General features: G+C 53.3%; 1 protein-coding gene across 4 annotated transcripts; it reads right to left on the reverse strand.

Annotated features, from left to right (window-relative positions):
* Nucleotides 1-1,637: 1,637 nt before the first annotated feature.
* On the reverse strand, nt 1,638-20,300 carry STRIP1 (striatin interacting protein 1). 4 transcript variants are annotated; one of them, XR_003911604.1, is made up of 22 exons: nt 20,079-20,300; nt 17,108-17,177; nt 16,384-16,458; nt 15,825-15,959; nt 15,622-15,742; nt 15,297-15,365; nt 14,293-14,399; nt 14,053-14,180; nt 12,792-12,974; nt 12,203-12,420; nt 11,213-11,278; nt 11,025-11,088; nt 9,904-9,975; nt 9,339-9,422; nt 9,117-9,214; nt 7,778-7,904; nt 7,471-7,571; nt 6,704-6,770; nt 6,064-6,168; nt 5,278-5,482; nt 2,950-4,141; nt 1,638-2,745 (listed from the first exon to the last, which is right to left on the reverse strand). XR_003911604.1 is itself a non-coding variant. In XM_029946476.1 (21 exons), exons 1-21 carry the CDS (start codon nt 20,256-20,258, stop codon nt 3,894-3,896), a joined length of 2,514 nt encoding a protein of 837 aa, XP_029802336.1. In that variant the 5' UTR covers nt 20,259-20,300; the 3' UTR covers nt 1,638-3,893. The 4 variants fall into 4 exon arrangements, 3 of the variants coding, with proteins under 3 accessions (XP_029802336.1, XP_029802335.1, XP_029802337.1); XM_029946476.1 differs by having other exon boundaries at nt 1,638-4,141; nt 9,339-9,413; XM_029946475.1 differs by having other exon boundaries at nt 1,638-4,141.
* Nucleotides 20,301-20,580: the final 280 nt, after the last annotated feature.

Genomic DNA, 20,580 nt, shown 5'->3' on the forward strand with positions numbered 1-20,580 from the left:
CTTCCTCCCCTGCCCGTCCCCAAGCATTTACACATCAGCCTGAATTACAACCCTCAAGTGCAGACCTTCCGCAGCCCCAGACAGGAACAGCCGAGCATTGTCAGGAACCGGGCATGTCCTGTGTCAGGCAGAGGGCGCACACACCTCCCCCTGCCCCAGGCTCATCCCAGCCATTTTCAGCAGGGGCAATGAGCAAAAGGTACCCGCCCACAGCCCTGATGCTGGAGCCCCCTCCCATCGACAACGGCAGGTACCCCGCCCAGGCTCTTTTCCAGGAGGGCACTGGCCAGGACCAGAGGGAACCATGTGGTCCTGCAGATATCCGTCTCAGTGCCAACCACATTACTGTTCTCACTTGCTGCTGTAGCCATCTGTCTGTCTACTCAGAGCTTGTCGAGGAAAGTGAGAGTGTGATACTCTGTTTAGCTGGATGCCCAGGGCACCCAACAACAGGACCTGGTCCAGAAAAGGCCTTCAAAGTATGACGGCAGAGTTGCTAAGTGAGTGGCTGACTTTTGAAAGCCTTCTCTATTTAGAGCAGTGAGCTCAGGATGAGGGATATAAGGATGCCTAACACATTGTTCTGGTCCTTGAAGAGGGGTGTCTTTTCCAGGGGACTCAGGAACTGGATACAGATTCGCAACACTACGGAGAGCTGGGTTGTTAGCCAGGTACTGGGTCTCCATTACCTGTGGTCTCATTCACGACCGCCGTGCTATTATTACATGGACTTTTATAGATATGCCAACAGAGGCTTGGAGCTTGATGGGCTCAAGGCCCTTCAGTGGGTAAATGGGAGAGCTTGCGGCCTGAGGCTAGCTGTGCGCAGTGCCAAATGAATGGCACAAGTCCTGCCTCCCTGAGCAGGCGGTCTGGAAGACGGATGGGAAGCTGGCCTCCTGGGAGAGAAGCCTAACCAGTCTGGTGGGGGCAGCCACCTCTGCTTAAGGGACTGCACACATGAGTCCTCTGTGGGCGGGACAGAAAGACATTGAAGCTCAGGCTGAAAAGGACAGTAGCAGTAACAGCCCCCAAATCACCTTGACGGGGGCACATCTGGGCCATACCAGAGGCTAGGCCAAGGCCTAGCTGACATTTGCCAAGAATCTTCTTGCCAAGGACTGTGCTTGAGCAAATACTAGCTACTGACCTAAAGTGAATACCAGAGCAAATGAATGCACTGGTATCAACTGCTGGGGAACAGAAAAGATTCATCAGAGAAAGGGCGCGGGGGTGGGGATGGGGGGACGGGACGGATACACTCGGCAAACAGAGACCTGGGCTGGGTTGGCATCCAGGCTCTGCCTCTCGTTATTCTTTGACCTCAGTTCTCTACCCTTTCTGCTCCAGTGTCTCGTGTGCACACTAAGCACTGTAGCGGTCCTACTTCCCAGGGTTCTTAGAAGCAGTAAGATGTTATTATATACAAAGTGCTCAGAGTAGTGCCGGCACCTAGTAAGCACTAAACATTGGCTGGCTCCTGTGTGGAAAATGAACTTTCAAGAAGCATCAGTGTTGGGCCTGGGACCTATCTGGCACTCAGGAAGTGGTAACTCTGTTGATTCACAGGGGACAGTTCCCTCACGTGATACGGCCACAGTGATGACGGGAAGCACTGGACCTTGAGCTCGGGTAGCAACAGTCAACATTTTATGTAACTCAAGCACTTACAAAGGATCTTCGTGGACCCTGCCTGTCTCAGAACCCAGAGAAAGCCAGACGCTGTGGGTGGCCACTTGCTCCAAAAGACATTTCTGTACAAGAGCTTAAATCTGAACAGCCGGCCTGGCACCGGCACCCTCTGTGGCTGCGATAAGGCTCTCGCTCTCCTAGGCCAGCCCCTGGGCCTGCAGACGTATGGATTCACCAGCTTAGCCGGGCTTTATGGCCGTTACAGCTTTGATCATTCTGTGTTCTTTTTGCACAGATTTATATATAGATATGTACAGACCTTTGCAACCCAAGAGGGAAAAATGGCACCTCTGATTAAGGGAAACTTCAGAGGAGATTGGGGAAATCAAAAGAGGGGGAGGAAACAAAGCCCTCAGACAAGCTGGCTCAGTGAGCCAGGCCGCCTGGTGAAGTATGACTGGGATATCTACCTGACCCAAACTAAAATCTCAAGATGCATACTTCCTGTTGGTCCTGGCAAGAAACAGCAGAAAATCCATCAGGCACACATGAACTGGGTCAAATTCCATTGTCCTTAGCAAGTTGCTCGGGGGCAAAACATCACTCAGTCACAAGGACTTCCTATCTCAGAGGCTGTGTGACTCTCAGGAAAAGTGCTCACTTCCCCTGTGCGGCCCCTAACCATGGGGGCACATTGAGGCTTACTTTGGAAGCCCAGCTTGGGGGCCTGCACTGAGGCTCTGTCAAAACCCAGGCGCAGGCACTGCACAGAAGAAACAACAGGAGAGAGATTGTCCCTGGGGTACACTTCCTAGGTAAGTCGAGAGACCTAGGATCGCATACACACGGCCTAAAGATAAGATAAGGGCCCTTAAGTAACTCTGGAAAGGGAACAGCACTTTCACAAGCATCAGAAACAAGGTCTCACGATGGAACCAGGGGGAAGCACGTGTCCAGGGATGGGAAGGTCAGGTGGCGGCTCCAGGAGTCTGCATGGCAACACCTCCTGGACGGATTTTCCTCACCTCTTCCCCAGCGAGGCGGGTTCCTGGGTCCTCTGACACCCTCCTTCCCACTGTGAGGCTGACTCCGGATGGTCTGCTTCCCCAGGCTCTGGGCAGAGAAGTCTCCTCTCAGTCCCAACCCCACCTACCCTTGCCAGGGCCCAGAGCGGCTGACGCGCTCTCTGACCTAGCCCCTGCCCCTCCCTGGCATTGAAATTGGTTCGGCCGAGGCCCCCTCAGGAGAGTGACCCGGAGACGCCTGGGGCTCCCACTGCAATGATATCGAGCACAGGGGTACAGGACAACTTCTCACCCCGGCAGCCCAGAGTCCTGGAGCTGGGCTGGAGTGATCCCAGACTGATGTGGGAGAAAACACTCTGGATAAATGCCAACTTCTCCAGCATCTCCCCCTCAGGTGGGGAAGGCAGGCAGCCTGGCAGGGAACAAGTGGGCAAACTATCAGTGTTGGCGGGAAAACCCACTTTCTACACTTACAGATACTCAGGGACCGTACTTCCTGCAGACAAGGCAATGGGGGTCGTTTTTGCTTCCTTTTAATGTAAACCAAATACACAAACACGTTAAAAACCCCCACGTGACACAAGAGAATACAGAGATTTATATATAGGTATTTACAGACCCTTGCAGACCAAGAGGAAAAGTGGCACCTCTGGTTAAGGGCAGCCTCTCTTCCCCCCAACCCTGTCCAAAATCAAAGTACTGAGGCAGCAGTAGGAGCTTCTGCAATTGCCTCTGGAAGAAACTTAGCAGGAGGCTAGAATGACACCAGAAACCCCCAAAGCAAAATCAAGCGTCCGACTTCCTGGCCCTGGCCCTAATCCTAAGCCCTCCTCCTTGGCCAGCTAACACACCAAGGACTGTGTGCCTCAGAAGAGTCTCAGTGTGATCCCTGCCATTCAGACGCAATGGCTTCCCAGCCCACCTTGGCTAATCCTGCGCCTGGGCTGAACTGAGAAATGAGCGGCAACCAACCATGTCCAAGAGAAGAGGGTGGGGAGGAGTGAAGGAAGAGAGGGTCCCACGCAGAGAGCTGCCGGCTCTGAGCAGGACGCTAGGAATGAACGAAGGGCCAAATCTGAACTCACCCACAAGCCCTGCGGGCCCCGGGAGGGTGCAGTGGGGCTGTGCTGCCACCTGGAGAGAGGTGGGAGCACTGCAGCAATGAATTGGGACAGCCCCAGGGGCACTTCCAGATCACCTGACTTTCCTTTTCAGTCAGTCCCCTGCCCAGGAGCCTCACTGCAGCAGCTCCTCCCAGGAGATGGGCTTGGAGAAGACCTCCCTTTCTAACCAGAGGTCGTAGTTCATCTGAAAGTCCTCAGGGAGGTCCACCCGCTGGCCCAGGACACTCTGCAGACAGTTGTCCACAGGCAGGAAGTCCGGGTTGCTGTGGGCTCGGTCGTACCGCCGGGCGTTGAAGCGTTCAATATTGGCACGAAGGGCACACTCCTCTGCCTGGAAGTCCCAGGGCCGGGCATCAAGATCTGGGAGAAAGCAGGAAGGCATGTTTAGGAGCCGAGCCCTCGTGGCAGCTCCCCCTGGGTTCATTGCCGCTGGGGCCAGGCTGGCCCCGACCTGAAATGTTCACTGTCAACCAGGAGCCGGAGACCTCCAATCTCCGTCCTCAGGAAGACTGACAGGACTTTTTCCTTAGATACACAAGAAAGTAAGGTAAAAAGAGAGAAACCAGATATACAAGAAAGAAGCCACACTGCATCTTAGGGAGAGCCAGCCAGGGTGAGCCACAGGAATGCCACACGTCTCTGAAAGTTACACTCTCCCTGGCTCTCTGAGATCGATGGCAGGAAACTCCGAGTCCCCTCATTTGCTCATTCCCTCAATCCCCTCACCAGGGACTGGGGGCCACGCAGGCTCTATGCAAATTCAGGGCACTGGGGTGTAGATGCGGTCACCTGGCCACGGGGCCGTGGGCTATGAACTGTATGGTGCAGTGGCACAGCCAGGAAAGCCCGGGAAGAGCCCACTCGGCCTGGAGGCTGAGGGAGCCGCCCAGATGGGAGGGACGCACACAGACACAGAACAGTTAGGGGTAGGAGGGAGGCATCCTGCCAGGGGCAAGAGAAGTGAGGCACAACATGGCAAATGTGCCTGGATCCCTGTGTGTGATGGAGGCTGGGCTGAAGAGAAGCTGGATCAGATGACGAAGGCGGGCAAGGGAGGCTGGGCAAGGCTCACATGCCTTGCTTAAGAGTTTGGCTCAAATTCTAAAGGAAAGAGAAGCTAATGAAGGATGTTCCTCAGGGAGTTAGCCCCACAGGATCTGCTTTTTAAAAAGATCTTGGGGGGCACAGTTTGAGGCGCTGATGGAGAAGAAACTGGGGGCAAGGCAGCCATCAGGCTCTGGGAATTTCAGCGGCCAGAAGTAAGGCAGTTGTGAGGGGGCGAGAAAAGATGGGAGAGTGTCTTGTGAGGGTTTCCGGACAAGGAAATACTTCAGGGCGAGGAAGAGAGGAATGGGGAATGATCACAGGCACCAAGCCAAGGCAGCTTCTAGAAGTCCTTCCTGGAGCTCCTATCCTGATGCCACAAAGCAGGAGCTGGACTCTTCAGGGTTCCGGGGACCCATCAGCCCCCCGCTCGGCTTGCGCCGGAGGCTCACCGTTGCCGTAGGCCCAGTCGTCGTTGAGCCGGTGCCGCACCTTCTGGTAGATGGCGGACATGGTCTTCATGTTGCTCTTCCGCCACTGCCGTCCCAGATACTTGGTCTGCACCTTGAGCAGCTTCAGCACATAGAGCTGCATCATGGCCTGTTTCACCTTCAGGGCCCGCTTCAAGATGGGGGCCGACTTGAACACCACTAGCATCTGGGAAGGGGCACAAGGACCAGGTTGAGGGCAGAGAGAAACACTGGCACTACTACCTCGCCACTCACCCCTTCTAGGGTGAAGGGTAACCAACTGCCCCGGTTTCCCCCGACTGAGCATGGACTCCCCACTGCTACCATTCCGGGTCACTGTGAAATCTGAGGAAAGCCGTGAATCCTCTCACTATGAATGTTCCTACACGCATGTATGTAAAATCTCCGAGGAGTCACGGACCTCCCGACCCCAAAGGTGTCCTCACACTCAGGGTTAAGAGAAACTCCTAGAACCCTCCTAGAATCTCCCTGGTGTTACCAGTGGAGATTAAGAAGATGTAGTAAAATCCCTTCTCGAAGTGTCAATTCGTTTCAGGGCATGACTGAGCCTCTTCTAGCTTCTAGTTCAACTCAGTAGGGGGCCAGGCATCAGCCATTAACATGCAAGAGGTGGCTACAGAAGAGTCCAGTGAGAAGGGGACAGGGCAGCAGCAAGCCTGCCGCGGGGCCGTCCTGGGAGGGGAGAGCACGAAGTGTGGCCCTCTGCCTTGAGCTCTGAGTTTGGGCCTGCTGCCCGCACTAGCTCACCATCGTCCTTGAATGCTTCCATTTTGTCAGCTTGTTCAGGATCCGAAGCAGATTGATGCAAGAAAAGAGGTTCCTCCAGCAAAACTGGTTATTGTCACCTGCTTCCTGCAGGGAAAACCCAGGAACAGCCATGACTCGCACGGCTGCGGGTGCTCAGTGCTCTCCGAGGCCCTTACACCTCACTCGCAACTGCCAGCTCTCTTGTCGCATGTCCCGGCAGCCCTCTCCTCTCCTCAGCCCAGAGCTTGGCAGGGGGAAGGGGGCCCCCATGAGTTTTTCTGCAGGAACCATGGAGCATGATTTGAGGGGGCTGTGCTGTCAGCCTCCTCACCTGGGGTACCACCCAGAGGCCCCCTCGAAGCTGTGCCCCACAGAGATTCAGTGTGGGAGGGAAAGCACTCGACCAGGAGAGCTCTGGGTCAGCAGCCTCTGAACACCTCAGTCCTGATGAGCTACTCCCTGTATCCAAATCTCTCCACTCTGCAAGGTCCCTCCTCCAGCCCTTCTATGCAATTTCAGTGTTTTAAAAGCCAGCACCCAAAGGTGACCTCATCTGTGCACCCCTCAACCCGTCTGTTGGGGGAGGCAGGCCCTCTGACCCCTCTGCGCTCCCCAAGGCCAAAGGGACAGTGTGGCTCACCAGACTCTCAGCTGTCAGCTCCGGCAGCTCATGCACCACGCAATGGGGGTAATCCAGGACAGAGATGCTGCAGCGGGAAGAGAAGCCGGTGACCACAGTGAGCAAGGCTAGGGGCTAGACAAACTGCTGGGGCGTGGCTGGCTCTCACCCTCCTCACTCACTTGCAGGGAGCAGAAGCAGGACTGCCTAGCCTGCATTCCCCACATTTCACCAGCTAGAGGATGATGAAGTCTCTGTTACAAGTGAACTTATACAGTCCCTCTATACCAGAGACAAGCCTGTCATCTTGTAAGTTCCAGAGACCCTGCTTTCCCAACAGCAAGGAGTCTGGGGCTGTGGAAGACTTAAGGTAATTAATGGATGCCCAGCCCCTCCCGGAGACGGTGTCTGGCCCACAGCGCACTCTGCAGTGCCCCGTCAGCTACAGCTGGCACCAGGCAAGGGGGACAGGGGTAAGAGTCAGCAGGTGGGTCCCTAGAGTGCACACGGCAGAGCTCCTTGGAGAACAAAAAAAGCACACAACAGTGAGGGCCTGGGATGAGAGCCCTCCCACCAAGGCACAGACTGACTCACCTGTCACTAGACTAGCTTAGCTCAGACCTGACACACTGGCATTCGCCATAGTAGAGACCACGACTCGCACATCTTTGTGTCCTGATGCCTGGCATAGTGCTGGCTTCTATGTGCTGAATGAGCTCAGGAGATGCCAGCTGGGCCTCCGGCCATCCAGCAAGCTCTACCCCTTCCTGATCCCTCATCCTTATCACCTGTTCTTGGCAGTGATGTAGGACATGATGTTTTGATTGAAGAACTTGAGGATCAAAGGGATGCAATTGGCAAACACCAGGTGCTGGGCCATGTATTCAAACTGAAACCAAGAGAAAAAAATAAGCATGCCCTTTAGGACCTCACCCTCTTCCCTCCAGTGATTAAAGGCTTTGGTTGGAAGACTGTGTCTTAAAACGTTCATGCAGAGCTCAAGAGAATCTGAAGGGCAAGGCCTCTGTTCTTCGAGGCTACAGGAACAGCCCTGAGGCCCTGGCCCAGTGAACAGAAAGGAAGGCCCCCAGGTACCTGGTAGACGTGGTTCAACTTAAAATGCTTGAGCAGCAACAGCAGGACAGCAGAAATGGCCTTAACAATGACCTCTTTGTGGCGGTTCACATCCACCCCCAGCTTCATGCTCTGCAACACTGTGGTGCTGGAAACACCATTTCCGGGTGAGCCACAGGCATGGGCAGCACCACCTACTGGCCGCTCGCAGGAGAGATGGGATCCCTGAGCCTTCCCGGGCAAAGGCTCCCACCTCACCAGCCACCCCATGGACAGCCCCAAGACCAGGCCCTGGCCTCCTCCTCCTCCCTGGGCCCGCCTCAGCAAGCAATCTGGCTCAGCACCACTTGCTCCTTGTGAGGCCTCAAACACGTTCTTAACCCATTTCCGTTTTTCCTCCCCAAATAAATGCCTCCTTTTCAAGATCTTCCTAAACTTTTGCCGCGAGATAAACTAGGATTCCTCCAAGTGTATTCTGTTGAACACTAGTACATTGAGACACTTCACGTTATGGAGCAAAAAGGGCTCTGGAGTCAGATAAATGGTAGAAGCACAGAGTTAAACTGGTTTAATTCAGGACTTCTCACTGTAAGTCTCTCCAAGAGGAGATTTAATATTGGGCTCTGGGACTCTCTTCCAAGGACCATCATGATGGCCAGTGTGCTGGGGCGCTCCCTTTGGTAGTCACCAATCCCTGCCTCCGCCCTCGCCCAGCTGTCACTGTCAGACTCAAGGGACCCAGCCCCCAGGGAGCCCAGCTCAGAGCTGGCACCACGAAGGAGGTCAGATCGAGGCCCAGGCCCTTCTCAAAGCAGAAAATGATCTTGTTTGGTACTCTCACATCAAAGCGATGAGGTCAGTGCCTCGGGGAAAAAGAACCCCTAAGGATTCCACTATCAGCCAGAGATACCTGCCAACACCCCCCGTGCCAAATCACCGGCGACCAGGGAAGAATCCGCACCCAGCTCAGGTTCAGCTGTTGGCTGGCAAACTGTCCAGAAGCTAAACCTACACGTCCTGGACGTGCTGCTCACACAGCTTTCGAGGGAGGGTTTCAGGAAATGTCGAACACAGCCTAATTCATTTTACAGAGGAGAAAATGGATTTTCCCCGGTTCACTCAGCAGCAGGGTCTCCACTGGAATCCAGGCTGACCACCTTATGCCACTTCCCCAACCAGTAAAACTAAATATTTAATCCGATACATTTTCTTTCTTCTGAGTTAGGAATACCCAAAACTTAACCTACAGAGAAACTGAGCCAAAAAACCAACCTAGCAAGAGTGGGACCAGAAGCGAACGCTTCCCTGTCCCCCTCTCCTGCGGCCCCTGACCTGCTCCATTCACAGCAATACCACTCACGGCATCTCCTCAGGCAGCACATCTGCCAAGATGTTGATTGAGTCAGTTTTGGCCTTCGAGGTGGGGGCGGCGGCCAGCAGGATCTTCAGCAGCGCGATCTGGTGAAGCAGAAGCCCTGAGAGGCGGTCCTTCGGGAGGTGCTGGGGTAGGCGGCCCCACGGGAGGTACCAGTGACGGGCACCGGAGGGGTCCCGGGCCCACCTCCAGAGCAGGAGCACTCACCATGTACTGAGGCAGGCTGGGAAGCAAGCCTTGGTACAGGGTCTCCGCGGGAACCTGCTCCACATCCTCTTCTCCCTTGGAACACAGTAGGTACAAACACAAAACTCCAGTCCGGCTACGGTCTCCTAGGCCAGCTCAATAGCTGGCTGGAGGAGACTCTGTGAAGTGTCAGTGTAACTAATGATGTCAAGACCGATGGCAAACCTGGAAGAATGCACATGCTACCCATGCCAGGCACTATGCTTGTAATGATTCAGTCAATCCTCAGCTTTCTGAAAGAGGTACTATTTTTGTTCCCATTCTACAGGCAAGGAAACTAAAGCACAGAGAGACTCGGTAACTTGCCTAACATGCCACCTACTGAGTGGCAGAGCTGAGAGTCAGAGGCAGGTGACCGGCTAAGTCTGTGCTCTTGACCCCCACACTAGACATACGCCACCCCTGCAGTGGGAGTAAGACTGGGAGATTTTTGAGGGCGGGGCCTGGGAAAGCTTTGTGGTCTAGGCCCAGCACAGTGCCTAGGAGCTGCGGGAGGCCCAGTGGCTGAAGAAGGCGTCAGACTCACCCCTGAGAGAGGAGAGCGAAGGTACTCCTCCTCCATCTGCGCCTGTACCTCTGCAATCGACGTGTACTTGTGCTGGAGAGAGAGCGGGGACATCTCTCAGTCACCGGCCAGAGCCCCACACCCTGGTGAAGACCCCATGCAACTTTCCTCGAGTCCGAGCTTCTCAAAGAGGGCGAAGTCACCACAAAGATCCCTAACTCAAATCAAGAATATTTTCTAAGTGGGCACATACTTCTTAAAACCAGTCTAAAAAACTCACATTAGAAAAAAAAAAACAAACTAAAGGAAAGGGGCTTTCAGATAGCTATAAAGACAGCAGAAAAAACTATTAAAGGGAGAATCAAATACTCAGAAGCAAGTATTCAAAAAGCCTAGCTGCACAAGGCCTACTTTATACTACAAATCTCCAACACATACTTCAAGAACATATCAACATTTACGCTGCCGACAGGCTGTCGGGGAAGACATCCTTCCCCCAGTCTTGAGGCCTCCTCCCATGTGGAGACACATGCGTGTGCAAAAACTCCCAGCCTCCCTGCCTCTTCCCACACGCCCGTTCCTCCCTTTGCTGACTGGCAGGTATGGAAGGAGGAACAGAACTCTGAGCCCAACCTCCTTCTCTTTTCTCTTTAGAAAAAAGAAAAGCCTGTGCTCTCTTCTGCGCCTCAACCAGGCTTAGCGGGGTTCCAGCATGGCCTGACCCTGTCTGCCTAATTCTGGAAGTAATGTACTGGGATGCAGATCATTGCAGTGTTCTTACGGCTCATTCTCTAGTCACTCTATCTAAAGTAAAGCTGGTGTTTCGCTCTCCCTCTGCCGGCTCCTCAATATCAAATGCCTTAGAACTAAGGCTAGGAAAAGGGAGGGCTACTTATCGGGCCCCTTAAAACTCCAACTGTCAAGTAGATCCTTAATAACCCCCCAGTTAAGTCCCTAACAAGAACTCAGCTACAGTAGGTAAACGTAAAAAGAACCACGTTAAAGGGTGTTGCTGCGGTCCATTCCCCCGCCCACGGCTCCTTCAGGCGGACAACCGTCTCAAAAGGTTTCTCCCAACAGGCTGCTCTCACTTTACTCACTTGGGACCAAAGTAGGCCAAAAGCTCACCCAAGGCCGCCTACCTGTTTCAGAGTCTTGATGCTTTCGTGGATTGGCCTGGGCAGCCCCACCACTGTGTTCGTGTCACTACAGAATAAAGAAAGCCCTGTGTTGAGCCCAGACATCAATTCACCCTCGATCCACAAACACCAGAGGCCAGGAGACTGAGCTCCGGCTACCTTTCTTCAAAAGAAACTCAGATCACACTCACCTGCCTAGAGTGTAACCTATAAACTTGCTACGGCTGGACTCGAGGAACATTTCAATGTCTTTCTCTCTGCCAAAGAGAATGAGAAAAAAGAGTTTATTGAAGGTCACTTCAAGGTGTCATGGTTAATAAAACACAGAAGGTCCATAAATTTCGAAGCCGGAAGGAACGGTCTCCCACCATTGTTTTTCTTTTCAGTTAAAAAAAAAAAAAAGAAAAGAAAAAAAATCTTCAAACTGTTTTAATGTCCTTCGTAATGTTGTCGGGTCAACAACCTGAAAATATATTATGTGTAATCAATTTATCTATAAAATTAAGGTGATACATCAAACTTAGAAGCACATGTCATTCAGATATCAGTAACGAGTTTGTCAAAAGAATTTCTCAAATATGCAGTTTTTACAACAATTGGATCTATAAGCTTCTGATATTTTCACAGGAATCCTGTTTTCCTGCCTCAAACAAGCAGCAGAGCTGGTGCTTTCTGAAGACTTGCGTTGTAATCCCATCCACAGATCCCTGAGAACTGGGGTTTCAGATTGAACGTGACTTCCGTGCCCTTTCACACATCCCCGTTTCTTAAGTTGGTGCCTTTTCAAACAAAAACCACTTATACCCGGGGTACCTTTTCACCTGATTTATGCACACGTCTCTCAAACACCTTAACTAGGATTCTAAAGTTTTTCCTTCATCTTTCATTTTTCTGTTAAAAACCACATACAACCCTGGGATGAGTGGGGACAGTTTGGGTTCAGTTAAATGTCCTTGTTTTAATTTTTCCCAATTCCCCCTTCATTAGTGTGGCTCTAACCAGAGCTAACTCGTATCACTGATTCAGGAGCCATACACGGATCTCTCTGTCCAAGGCCAGCACCTGGAGACCTCTGGGCTGACAGAGGATACCTTCTCAGAGCCAAGGTCAGCCTGGCCCTGCAGAGGACCCCATGTTGGGGCAGGCCTGGGGGAGGAGGGCCCCAGGAGGCTGAGGCTCACCTGACCTTGGGTGCCCACGGAAGCCCCTTGGGGCAGGTGAGCCTGTCGCTCTGAGGGTGCTGCAGCGGGGGAGGCATCACTTCGTCCCGCTCAAGGGGGAACGTCTCCCCCTCCAGGCTGTTGTCATCATCATTCTCCTCCTCCTCTTCTCGAGAGTCGTCAGCCTTGTACGGATCCCGCTCGTTGAAGGCATCCAAGTTGTCCTGTTTTATCAGTGCCTGAAAACAGAGGGAAGGGGAATCGGACAGGTGCCATGCGAGGAACCGGAAGAGGGCATGGAGGACAGATGAGCGATCACACAGCGAGGTAGCGGCCAGAGCCAAGAGCAGTGGAAAACCAGACAGGAAGTCAAGGTTGGGCCCAGAAGACAAACCCTTTCTTGCCGCAGTGCCTCAAAAGTGCCACATGGTGAGTCCCTATTATCGACTGGGCCCTGGGTTAGAGAAGCAGTGTCGCTGGCTGGGAGGGCTTCATTTGGACTAGTTGCTCAGAGAGGACTTCCAACAACCCTGCTCACCCAGGGACCAGGCTGCCATGGGTTGTGCACCTCAGACCCTCGGGAGTCACGGGGGACACTGGTCACTCTCACCTTGTGCTCCCGACGGCCCCGCTTCTGCTGCTGCTCAAGCAGATCTGAGGCAGACGCTGGCGGGGAGGCAGCCCTCATGTTGCGGATCACCTTGATGCTATCCTCGGGCAGCGGGGGGAGGCCCAGGATGGAGCGCTTCTCAGCCTTCATGCTCTGCAGCTCCTCAAAGCCACCCAGCGTGCACTGCGTGGCGGACAAGGGGTGGGGAAGGGGGTCAACACAGCTACAGATGGGTCCCTCCCTCAGCCCTGCGTCAGGCTTAAAAGCATGCGTGACACTCCGACCTGCATCAATTCCCGAACAAGGGACTACACCCAGTCACACGGGAATTCAGTGACACCGATGTGGGAGTGGAGAAAACGGACCAAGGGAAGGAGACACGCGGGCTGACTGAGCTAGTGCAGACACACTCAGCCCTGTACACAGGATATGTACTCCTCCTGTCAAAAAAGCAGACTGAAGAGCCTATCCCTTCAGGTTTCTAGAAAAGTCTGTGAGACTCACATGCTTCAAAAGCTGTATACACCAGTCTTTCAAATTCAAACTGGGAACATGTTGTTATATACTCAAGTTTTGTTAAAAAGCTTCCTCCCAGCATCACCCTAGAAGCCACCACCCCAGGGTATTCAGCTTCCGTCTGACAGACACAAAATGTGCACACCACTCCAAAGAGACCCCAACCTCGCGGGCCTGGCTCTGCAGAGTCGGCCTGCCCTGGAAAGAGGGAGATGAACCACAGGGGAGGAGTCCCAGCTGCAGCTCTGCTCCCTGCTGAGGTCACTCATCCAGGCAGGAGAGTCACAGAGCTCGGCTGCTGACATGGCCCCCAAGTCAGGGGTGCTGGCCGGCCCTCCCAGCCAGAAACAGGCTCCACACCACACGGTGAGGAAGACGGCGCTAGCCCAGGGCTCACTCTTGGTTCCTTCACGTGACCTCCAACTGAGGGGACCCGATGACAGCAGCCCTAATGCTGCTTCCAATCACTGTACTGACTCCAGGTTCAGAAGCGGCCCGTCCAGGGGGAAGGTGTTTTATGACCAGAGAAGCAGCCTCCAGGAGTCAGTCAGGGAGCCCACAATCTATTCTGACCCAAGGCCTGCAGTGAGCCAAAAGTGCTGTCTCGTTTTAAACCAAAGCAGTTAGTTACATAGCAGTTTATACACAGTTTTTCACATAATTCAACACTTAAGAGGACATACAGTGAAGTCTCTCTCCTGCCCCGACCCCTAGCAGCTGAGTCCCCCTTCAAGGGGGTGCTCACCAACACTGTCTTCCAGAGAAGTAAGAGTACTTTCTTCATGGGGAAGTGAGGGGCGTGGCCGCTGCAAAATTTGGTCACCATCCCAAACAGCATGATGGCAAATGGTTCGTTATTGTACAGAGGGGAACCTAGAGGCAACACAAAGTGGTCAGGGCCACCAGCAGGAGCAGGACCCTCCCAAAGGTGAGCAGCCTCAGTTCCCGGGCAGACCTCAAGACCCCAGGATGTCCAGAGCCTTACCCAGCTCGGCCCTGAAGGTCTGTCGCATGGTCCTCCACTCGGCCTTGTCACCCTCACACTCTTGGTGAACGGTCTCCACAATCAGGTACATGATGTTGAGCAGTACCCTGGGAACAAGAGCCAGTCACGGTGGTGCACCATGGGGAACCAAGGGGCATCCTGGCTTCTTCACGGTCCAGCTAACATGAGGAAAGCTCGTGCACAAAGGCTACTTGGTGGCAGACAGCTGTGACAGGGAAAACTGAGAGGCCCACAGAGCCCCTCTTGGAGTGTCCTTCTTACCCAGGCTGCTGAGGTTACGACCTGATCTTACTCTGCTTGGTGTTCCAGCAATGAGCTAAGTGCTTACTCAAAGCAAGTGCTTAATAAATAAATGGTTGTTGAATGCATTGATATGAACAAGAATGGCCAAAAGCATGTACTGCCCGAAGCTTCCTGGAGCAGGAAAACTCCAGTGGGAGTGAGCTGTGGAAGTAGGTGCCAGATCAGAAGTGGCAGCGCAGGGTCAAGGCAAGAACAAACAAAGGTTACCACGATGGACCGGAAATCGGGAGCGAGTGGGCAGTGTCCAGAGACCCACCCAGAGTGGGGCACCCGCAGTAGGGCACATCACAGCCAGCCAGTGTGAAAACTCCCAGACAGTCTAAGCCTCACAAAAATGGGAAGGTGACCTTATTGTTTAGCAGTTGCTATTACTTCCTGTGTGAACAAAAAACGTCATCAAAAAGAGGGGGGTTGAGCTACCCACGAGAAGGTGGAGTCCAAGGAATCGTGTGTTTCACCCAACACAAAATACCATACCGCCAAGCTCTCGGAAGCAGGGCGGGCAGGAGGCTGCACGTCACCATGGCTCTAGACTTCCTATAGGGGCCCTCTCCGAGCCCTCCTAGGGAGGGCCCTCAGCACGGAGATCAGCATGAGCTGAAGGAGCACACGCAGAGAGGCACCTGAACCGGCCCCCTGGGTCCCTGCTCCGAGCCGCTCTCGGGGAGCCCGGGCCTCACCTCAGGTCTGTGCTGTCAGCCAGGGAGATGGCCGGCTTCCTCACCGCACTGCTGCAGGCCGCACTGTTGCTGCAGGAGAGATTTGGGAGTCAGGCCCTCCTCCAGGAAGGAAGAGAAGCTCCCCTGACCTGGGCTGGGGGATAAAATGCTACACTATGTGTTACGACTGTCCAGGAGGCCACAGTTTGATGTGACTAGCCCAGAGCTGGGACCACCCCTCAGCCACAGGTGGCCCACTCACCCTTCTCAAGACCAGTTAGTTCTGTGAGCTCTATCCCCTCTCCCTGCCTCCCCTTCCCTACTCAAGCTCCTCAGAAGAACTCACTCTATCTCCATATTCAGAAGCTCCACTAATGCATTGAACGTGCCCACCTCCAGGAGCAGAAAGATGTTGTAGCGCATCCAGGACTGCACCTCTGCCTCTGAGCCACACTCCCCGAAGGTGCCTGCAACACAGGGCACAGCTCACTGAGCCCCTCCCTGTACCTGACAGGGTGGTGCCGGGGCGCCTGGGGGCCCGCTTAGTACCTTGGGCAACGTAGAGGATCGCTCGAGCCACCTTGAGCCTCTTCTCCCTGGCGGTGACTTCCAAGCCATCCAGTAGCCTCATGGCATGTGTACGGTGCTGGCTGGTGTCCAGCTCCGTCCATTTCTTGTCCGTTACTGCAGGGCAAGAGACAGTTACGCCTGAGCCCAGGAGAGTCCTCGCAATGGAACGGGCACAATGGTAACTCCCTGAACTCAGGCCTGCCACAGAGCCAGAAAACTCTCAATACTCTCTTACAGCAGTATGAGGTCACACTGCTGCTCTATGAAATTCAAACTTCCAGACTGAAACACTACTATTTTTTGCTGCTGTTTCAATTACATAAAAAGCTTTCCCCCCCAATACTCACACTCTGAAAAGCCACCACCAGGGCACCAGCAGGCCCACCCCAAATGTCCCATGTGGCTTTGACCAATCATGGTTCAGCAGGTTTCTTGGGCCAGTCCAGGGTGACTCCAGCCACTCAGATGACTAAGAGAAACCCTGCAGCTCTCATGATGCCAGGTCAAAGGAACCGAGAAGTGAGGGGAATCATCTCACCATGGATCCGGAAGTCTTCCTCAAAGCATTTCCGATTCATCAGGAATTCTGGCCCCTCGGTGTAGCTGTAAAGCTCTATGAAGAACACAGCCTCATCAGCTCCGTGTCCACATTCTGTAGCAGGTCTCACATGTAGCACAGAATGTGAAGTGTTTGCTTCTAGGCCCCATTCTATCCCTGAGTCACAGTGACTCCGGGCCTCTCCAATTACTAAGGGGGTCTTAGTGCTCTGATGACACGACAGAGAAAGTGCTGACTTCCCTCGTAGCAGATAATCAGAGTGCCAGTTATGTATAAATCCAGGCATTTCCAGTCCAGTGCACATGGACCCCGCCACGCCACAGGCTAACTGCCACCATGGACACGTGTCTCTCCGGTGGCTATGATGGAGGCCTGGGGAGCAGCTCAGGCTAGCGCACATTACACATGAGCTGCAGCAGATGTGCACAGATGCGGGCATGCTCGTTGGCACACGCCATGACCCCCACACCCTACGAGAGACCACTGCTAGGAGGGCAGTGAATGGCCGAGGAGCATCACCACAGTTATGAGCTATACAAGGCTGAATCCCATAATTAACATGTTTTCTCTCTCTCTCTCTCCCCCTCTCATCACTGGGCTAGCCAGGGGAAAAATGAACTCCAAAATGACATTCACTCTTACTTGTGTTAAAGACCAAGATGGGAAAAAACACCCCCAAATAACGTGAAAGTCTGTGCTTTACCCGAGAGCTCTGCAGCCCACTTGTCTGTGTCAGCATATTCAAACTCGAGATCTGGAGACTCGGAGTAGCCCTTTAGGGAAAAGGAGAGAGAGTAATGCGCAAGACCATTGTGCGTGTCATCCAAAGGAAGAAACACACACGCGTCCAGAGACCCTGCCGTGTCACAAGACACCACCGCCTCTACTTCTCTGAGGTTTTATCACATTTTGCCTCGTGGGCCAGCTCAGGCCTCCCGATTAAGACCTTGCACAGCACCTTCCACTTTTCCTTAAGAGCGCTTACAACTGAGAATTACACAGGCACGCGTCTTTGCTTTGTGACTGCCTCCCCATGAGCATGCGCGTTCCCGAAGAGCGAGAACTCTGTCCACTCCGCTCACCAGTGACTCCACAGTGCCCAGCACGCTACCTGGCCGGAATGAGGAAATGAATGGAGAGTTGACAGTCAAATAAATGCTGGTCAGATGAATGAACACTGCACATATTCTGTGCAGTGAATGGACCATTCGACATGCTGCTAAGAGTCCAGAAGCCTCACTTCTTTCTGGCTAGTAGGCCACCAACAGCTCAGGACAAAACGAGTATTGACACTCTCAGCTCTCTCCCCTTCTCTCAAATTTCAGTGAGAACCAACAGAGAAGGTAGCAGCCTAACAGAACGGTTTCCCTCCCACACACAGGAGAGAATTTGACAAAGAGGACCTTTTCACTAACGGTGATAGGTGATCACCGAGAAACACCATCTTAGAGGTCTTGGAAACCTTGTGCTCAGAAGGGAGAAGAGGTGACAAACAGGTAGAGCCTTCAGGCTTAATTACAAGTTACTTGGGAAGACAAGACCACCCACAAAATGAGATAACAAACCTACAGAAACTGGAAAAAGAAAAAAAAAAAGAAGAACTCTACTCCATCAGAGGCAACAGAAGGTGTACAGTTTCACAAGTTTACTGAGATTCAGTTTCTTCATTTACGGAATGGGGATGACAAAAATCTATCTTCAAGGTTTTTCTCTTTTTTAATGTTTGTTTATTTTTGAGGGAGAGAGACAGATCGTGGGCCAGGGAGGGGCAGAGAGAGGTAAACACAGAATCTGAAGCAGGCTCCAGGCTTTGAGCTGTCAGCACAGATCCTGACATGGGGCTTGAACTCCTGAACTGCAAGATCATGACGTGAGCCAAAGTCAGATGCTCAACCGACTGAGCCACCCAGGCACCCTGATCTTTAAGGTTTTTAAGGCTGAATCAAAATCACGTAGCACACAGTGGGCTCTCATCGTGTTGGCCTTCCTGTCCTCCAAGCAGTGCTCAGGGTCCCAGCCCACCAATTCCAGCGATGTCCCCAAAGAGCTGAGTGCAGCACCAGGATCTCTAAGAAAATGAATTGAAATAGGTCTCTCACAGCTTGAATGTGTTCACTGACTGGCCTTTCATGTGTTTAGTCTATATGGAAACTAAAGGGTAGAAAGGGACATTTAAATGCATCAAAGGGTTTTTATTTGGTCATCTGTGGCTACTTAGGAAAATTTGTAACTAATTTTATTTATTTATTTATTTTTATTTCTGAGAGCGAAGGAGCAAGGGAGAGGGGCAGAGGGAGACAGGGAGGAAGACAGGGAGGGGGGAGGGAGGGAGAGGGAGAGAGAATTAATCTTAAGCAGGCTCCATGCTCACCATGGAGCCAGACACAGGGTTCAATCCCACAACTCTGGGATCATGACCTGAGCCAAAATCAGAGTCAGATGCTCAACCGCCTAAGCCACCCAGGTGCCTCCATACCTAGTTTTAAACTAAAACTCCTCTTCTGATGAAGGCAGGCCCACACCCACCACTTTCATAATCCTCCATCACCTCACAAAGCAAAGGCTTCTAAAAAGTCAGATTCATTGCTTTTTCAAATAATTCAAGCAAAACAGGACCTCTATTTTGGACTAGACAAATTCTGACACGTTTTACCAGAGATCTGCACTGGCCAACAAAACACAAAAGCTTGAGAGGAACTGATCTCACATATCTACAGATGGTATCATCAGCCTCTGGTATGACCTGGTACACTGCGCCTGGACAAGGAGGAATTCCTCATCATTAATAAGCGCCTTCACTGCTGACCAGCCCCTGAGTTATCTCAGGTGGAGACCTCACGGTAAATACTCTGGGAACGTGGTGACTAAGAAGCCCTAAAGGGCTGTGACGTGTGTGTCTTCATTCATGAAATCTACAACGGGAGGCAGTGGGAGGAATTCTTTAACTCCGGGTGAGGTGACTAGTCAGCTCCAGACTACGGTGTCTCCGGAACCAGAGGAACACCCCACCAGCAAGAGAGGCGATGCTGAGCCCTAATGCATGTTTACAGTGTATACTTAGGATTGTTAACAGTTCAGCCTCGGACGCATTAGGCACTGTCAAACTACAGCCAGGACCTGTACTAGCTAAGGTCAGCGGGAATAGGGAATGTTAACAACTCCCACTCTCGAAGAAAACGCCGGGCGTATAGTACTATTAGTGATAATCAGCTCCGTCCGGTTTCGAGTTCCCTTCGCAGCCCACACACACCGCCCACCTCGCGCTGCAAAGCCCACAGGACCGGCGGACAGAGATGATTAGGGGTCGGGACACAGAGGCCAACCCCCCGGAGCGCACGCAGACCACTGACTCCCCGTCCCCGAACTGGGGCGGGGGCGGCTTCCCCAGGGCTGGGGCCCAGAGGCCGCACCCTCAGCCCCAGCCCCTGAGGAGCGAGCGAGCAGTTGCCGGCTCGGGGTTCTCCCAGGCGGCAGAGCTCGGGGATGGGACCCCGGCTTCACGCCTCCGATTCCGGGGGTGCCAGCTCTGCTTCCTGCTCCTTTCTCTGTAAAATGACAATTCCTCCGCCGGGTCATGTCCAACCCTCCGGGAAGCCCAGCTAGAACCCTAGAGCGGCCCCAGGCACCCAGCCACCGCCCGCCCGGTGCCGTCCTCGCCCCCCGAAGCTCCTGACCTCCGAGTCTTTACGCTGGTTGCGGTTGAACTCCCGGGCTTTGCCCCCGGGCAGGAGGCCTCCGCCGGCTCGCGGGGCTCCGGGAGGAGGCTGTGCAGCTGCCGGTGGAGGAGGTGGTGGTGGCTGGGGCTGTTTGTTGTTCATGATCAGCGGGCCGGTGCCCCCGGCTACCGGCTCCATCTTGGCTGCTCCACACCCCCGGCTCAATTCACAGACTGTAGGCGTGATGTAACTCTCGCGTGATTTCCTCCAGGAACCCTCCCTGGTCGCCATATTAAGAGTGGCTGCAAGTGCCGGAAGCCATCTTGGCTGCCCAACACCTCGCGATACTGCCCCTGCCGCGGCTCTTCTTTTTCTCTAGTCTTTTCGTTCTCACCTCTTTCAATTGTGTTTAGGTGCATGTTTATCTGTGAGTACTCCTATAACTACTTTGGTCAGTTTAGTTGCTCCTGCCTTCCTTTAACATAACTTTGCACTTGTCACGGCTATAGCTCTGTTCAAA

This window comes from Suricata suricatta, chromosome 8 (genome assembly GCF_006229205.1).
Source record: "Suricata suricatta isolate VVHF042 chromosome 8, meerkat_22Aug2017_6uvM2_HiC, whole genome shotgun sequence".
Taxonomy (NCBI): Eukaryota; Metazoa; Chordata; class Mammalia; order Carnivora; family Herpestidae; genus Suricata; species Suricata suricatta.

Coding starts and splice junctions, on each gene's coding strand:
- STRIP1 (XM_029946475.1), bottom strand. CDS start 20,258: ATGGAGCCGGTAGCCGGGGGCACCGGCCCGCTGATCATGAACAACAAA. Junction 12,421..12,791: donor GGGGCCGTCGGGAGCACAAG/GTGAGAGTGACC, acceptor CTCTGTTTTCAG/GCACTGATAAAACAGGACAA. Junction 11,279..12,202: donor CCGTGGGCACCCAAGGTCAG/GTGAGCCTCAGC, acceptor TCTCTTTGGCAG/AGAGAAAGACATTGAAATGT.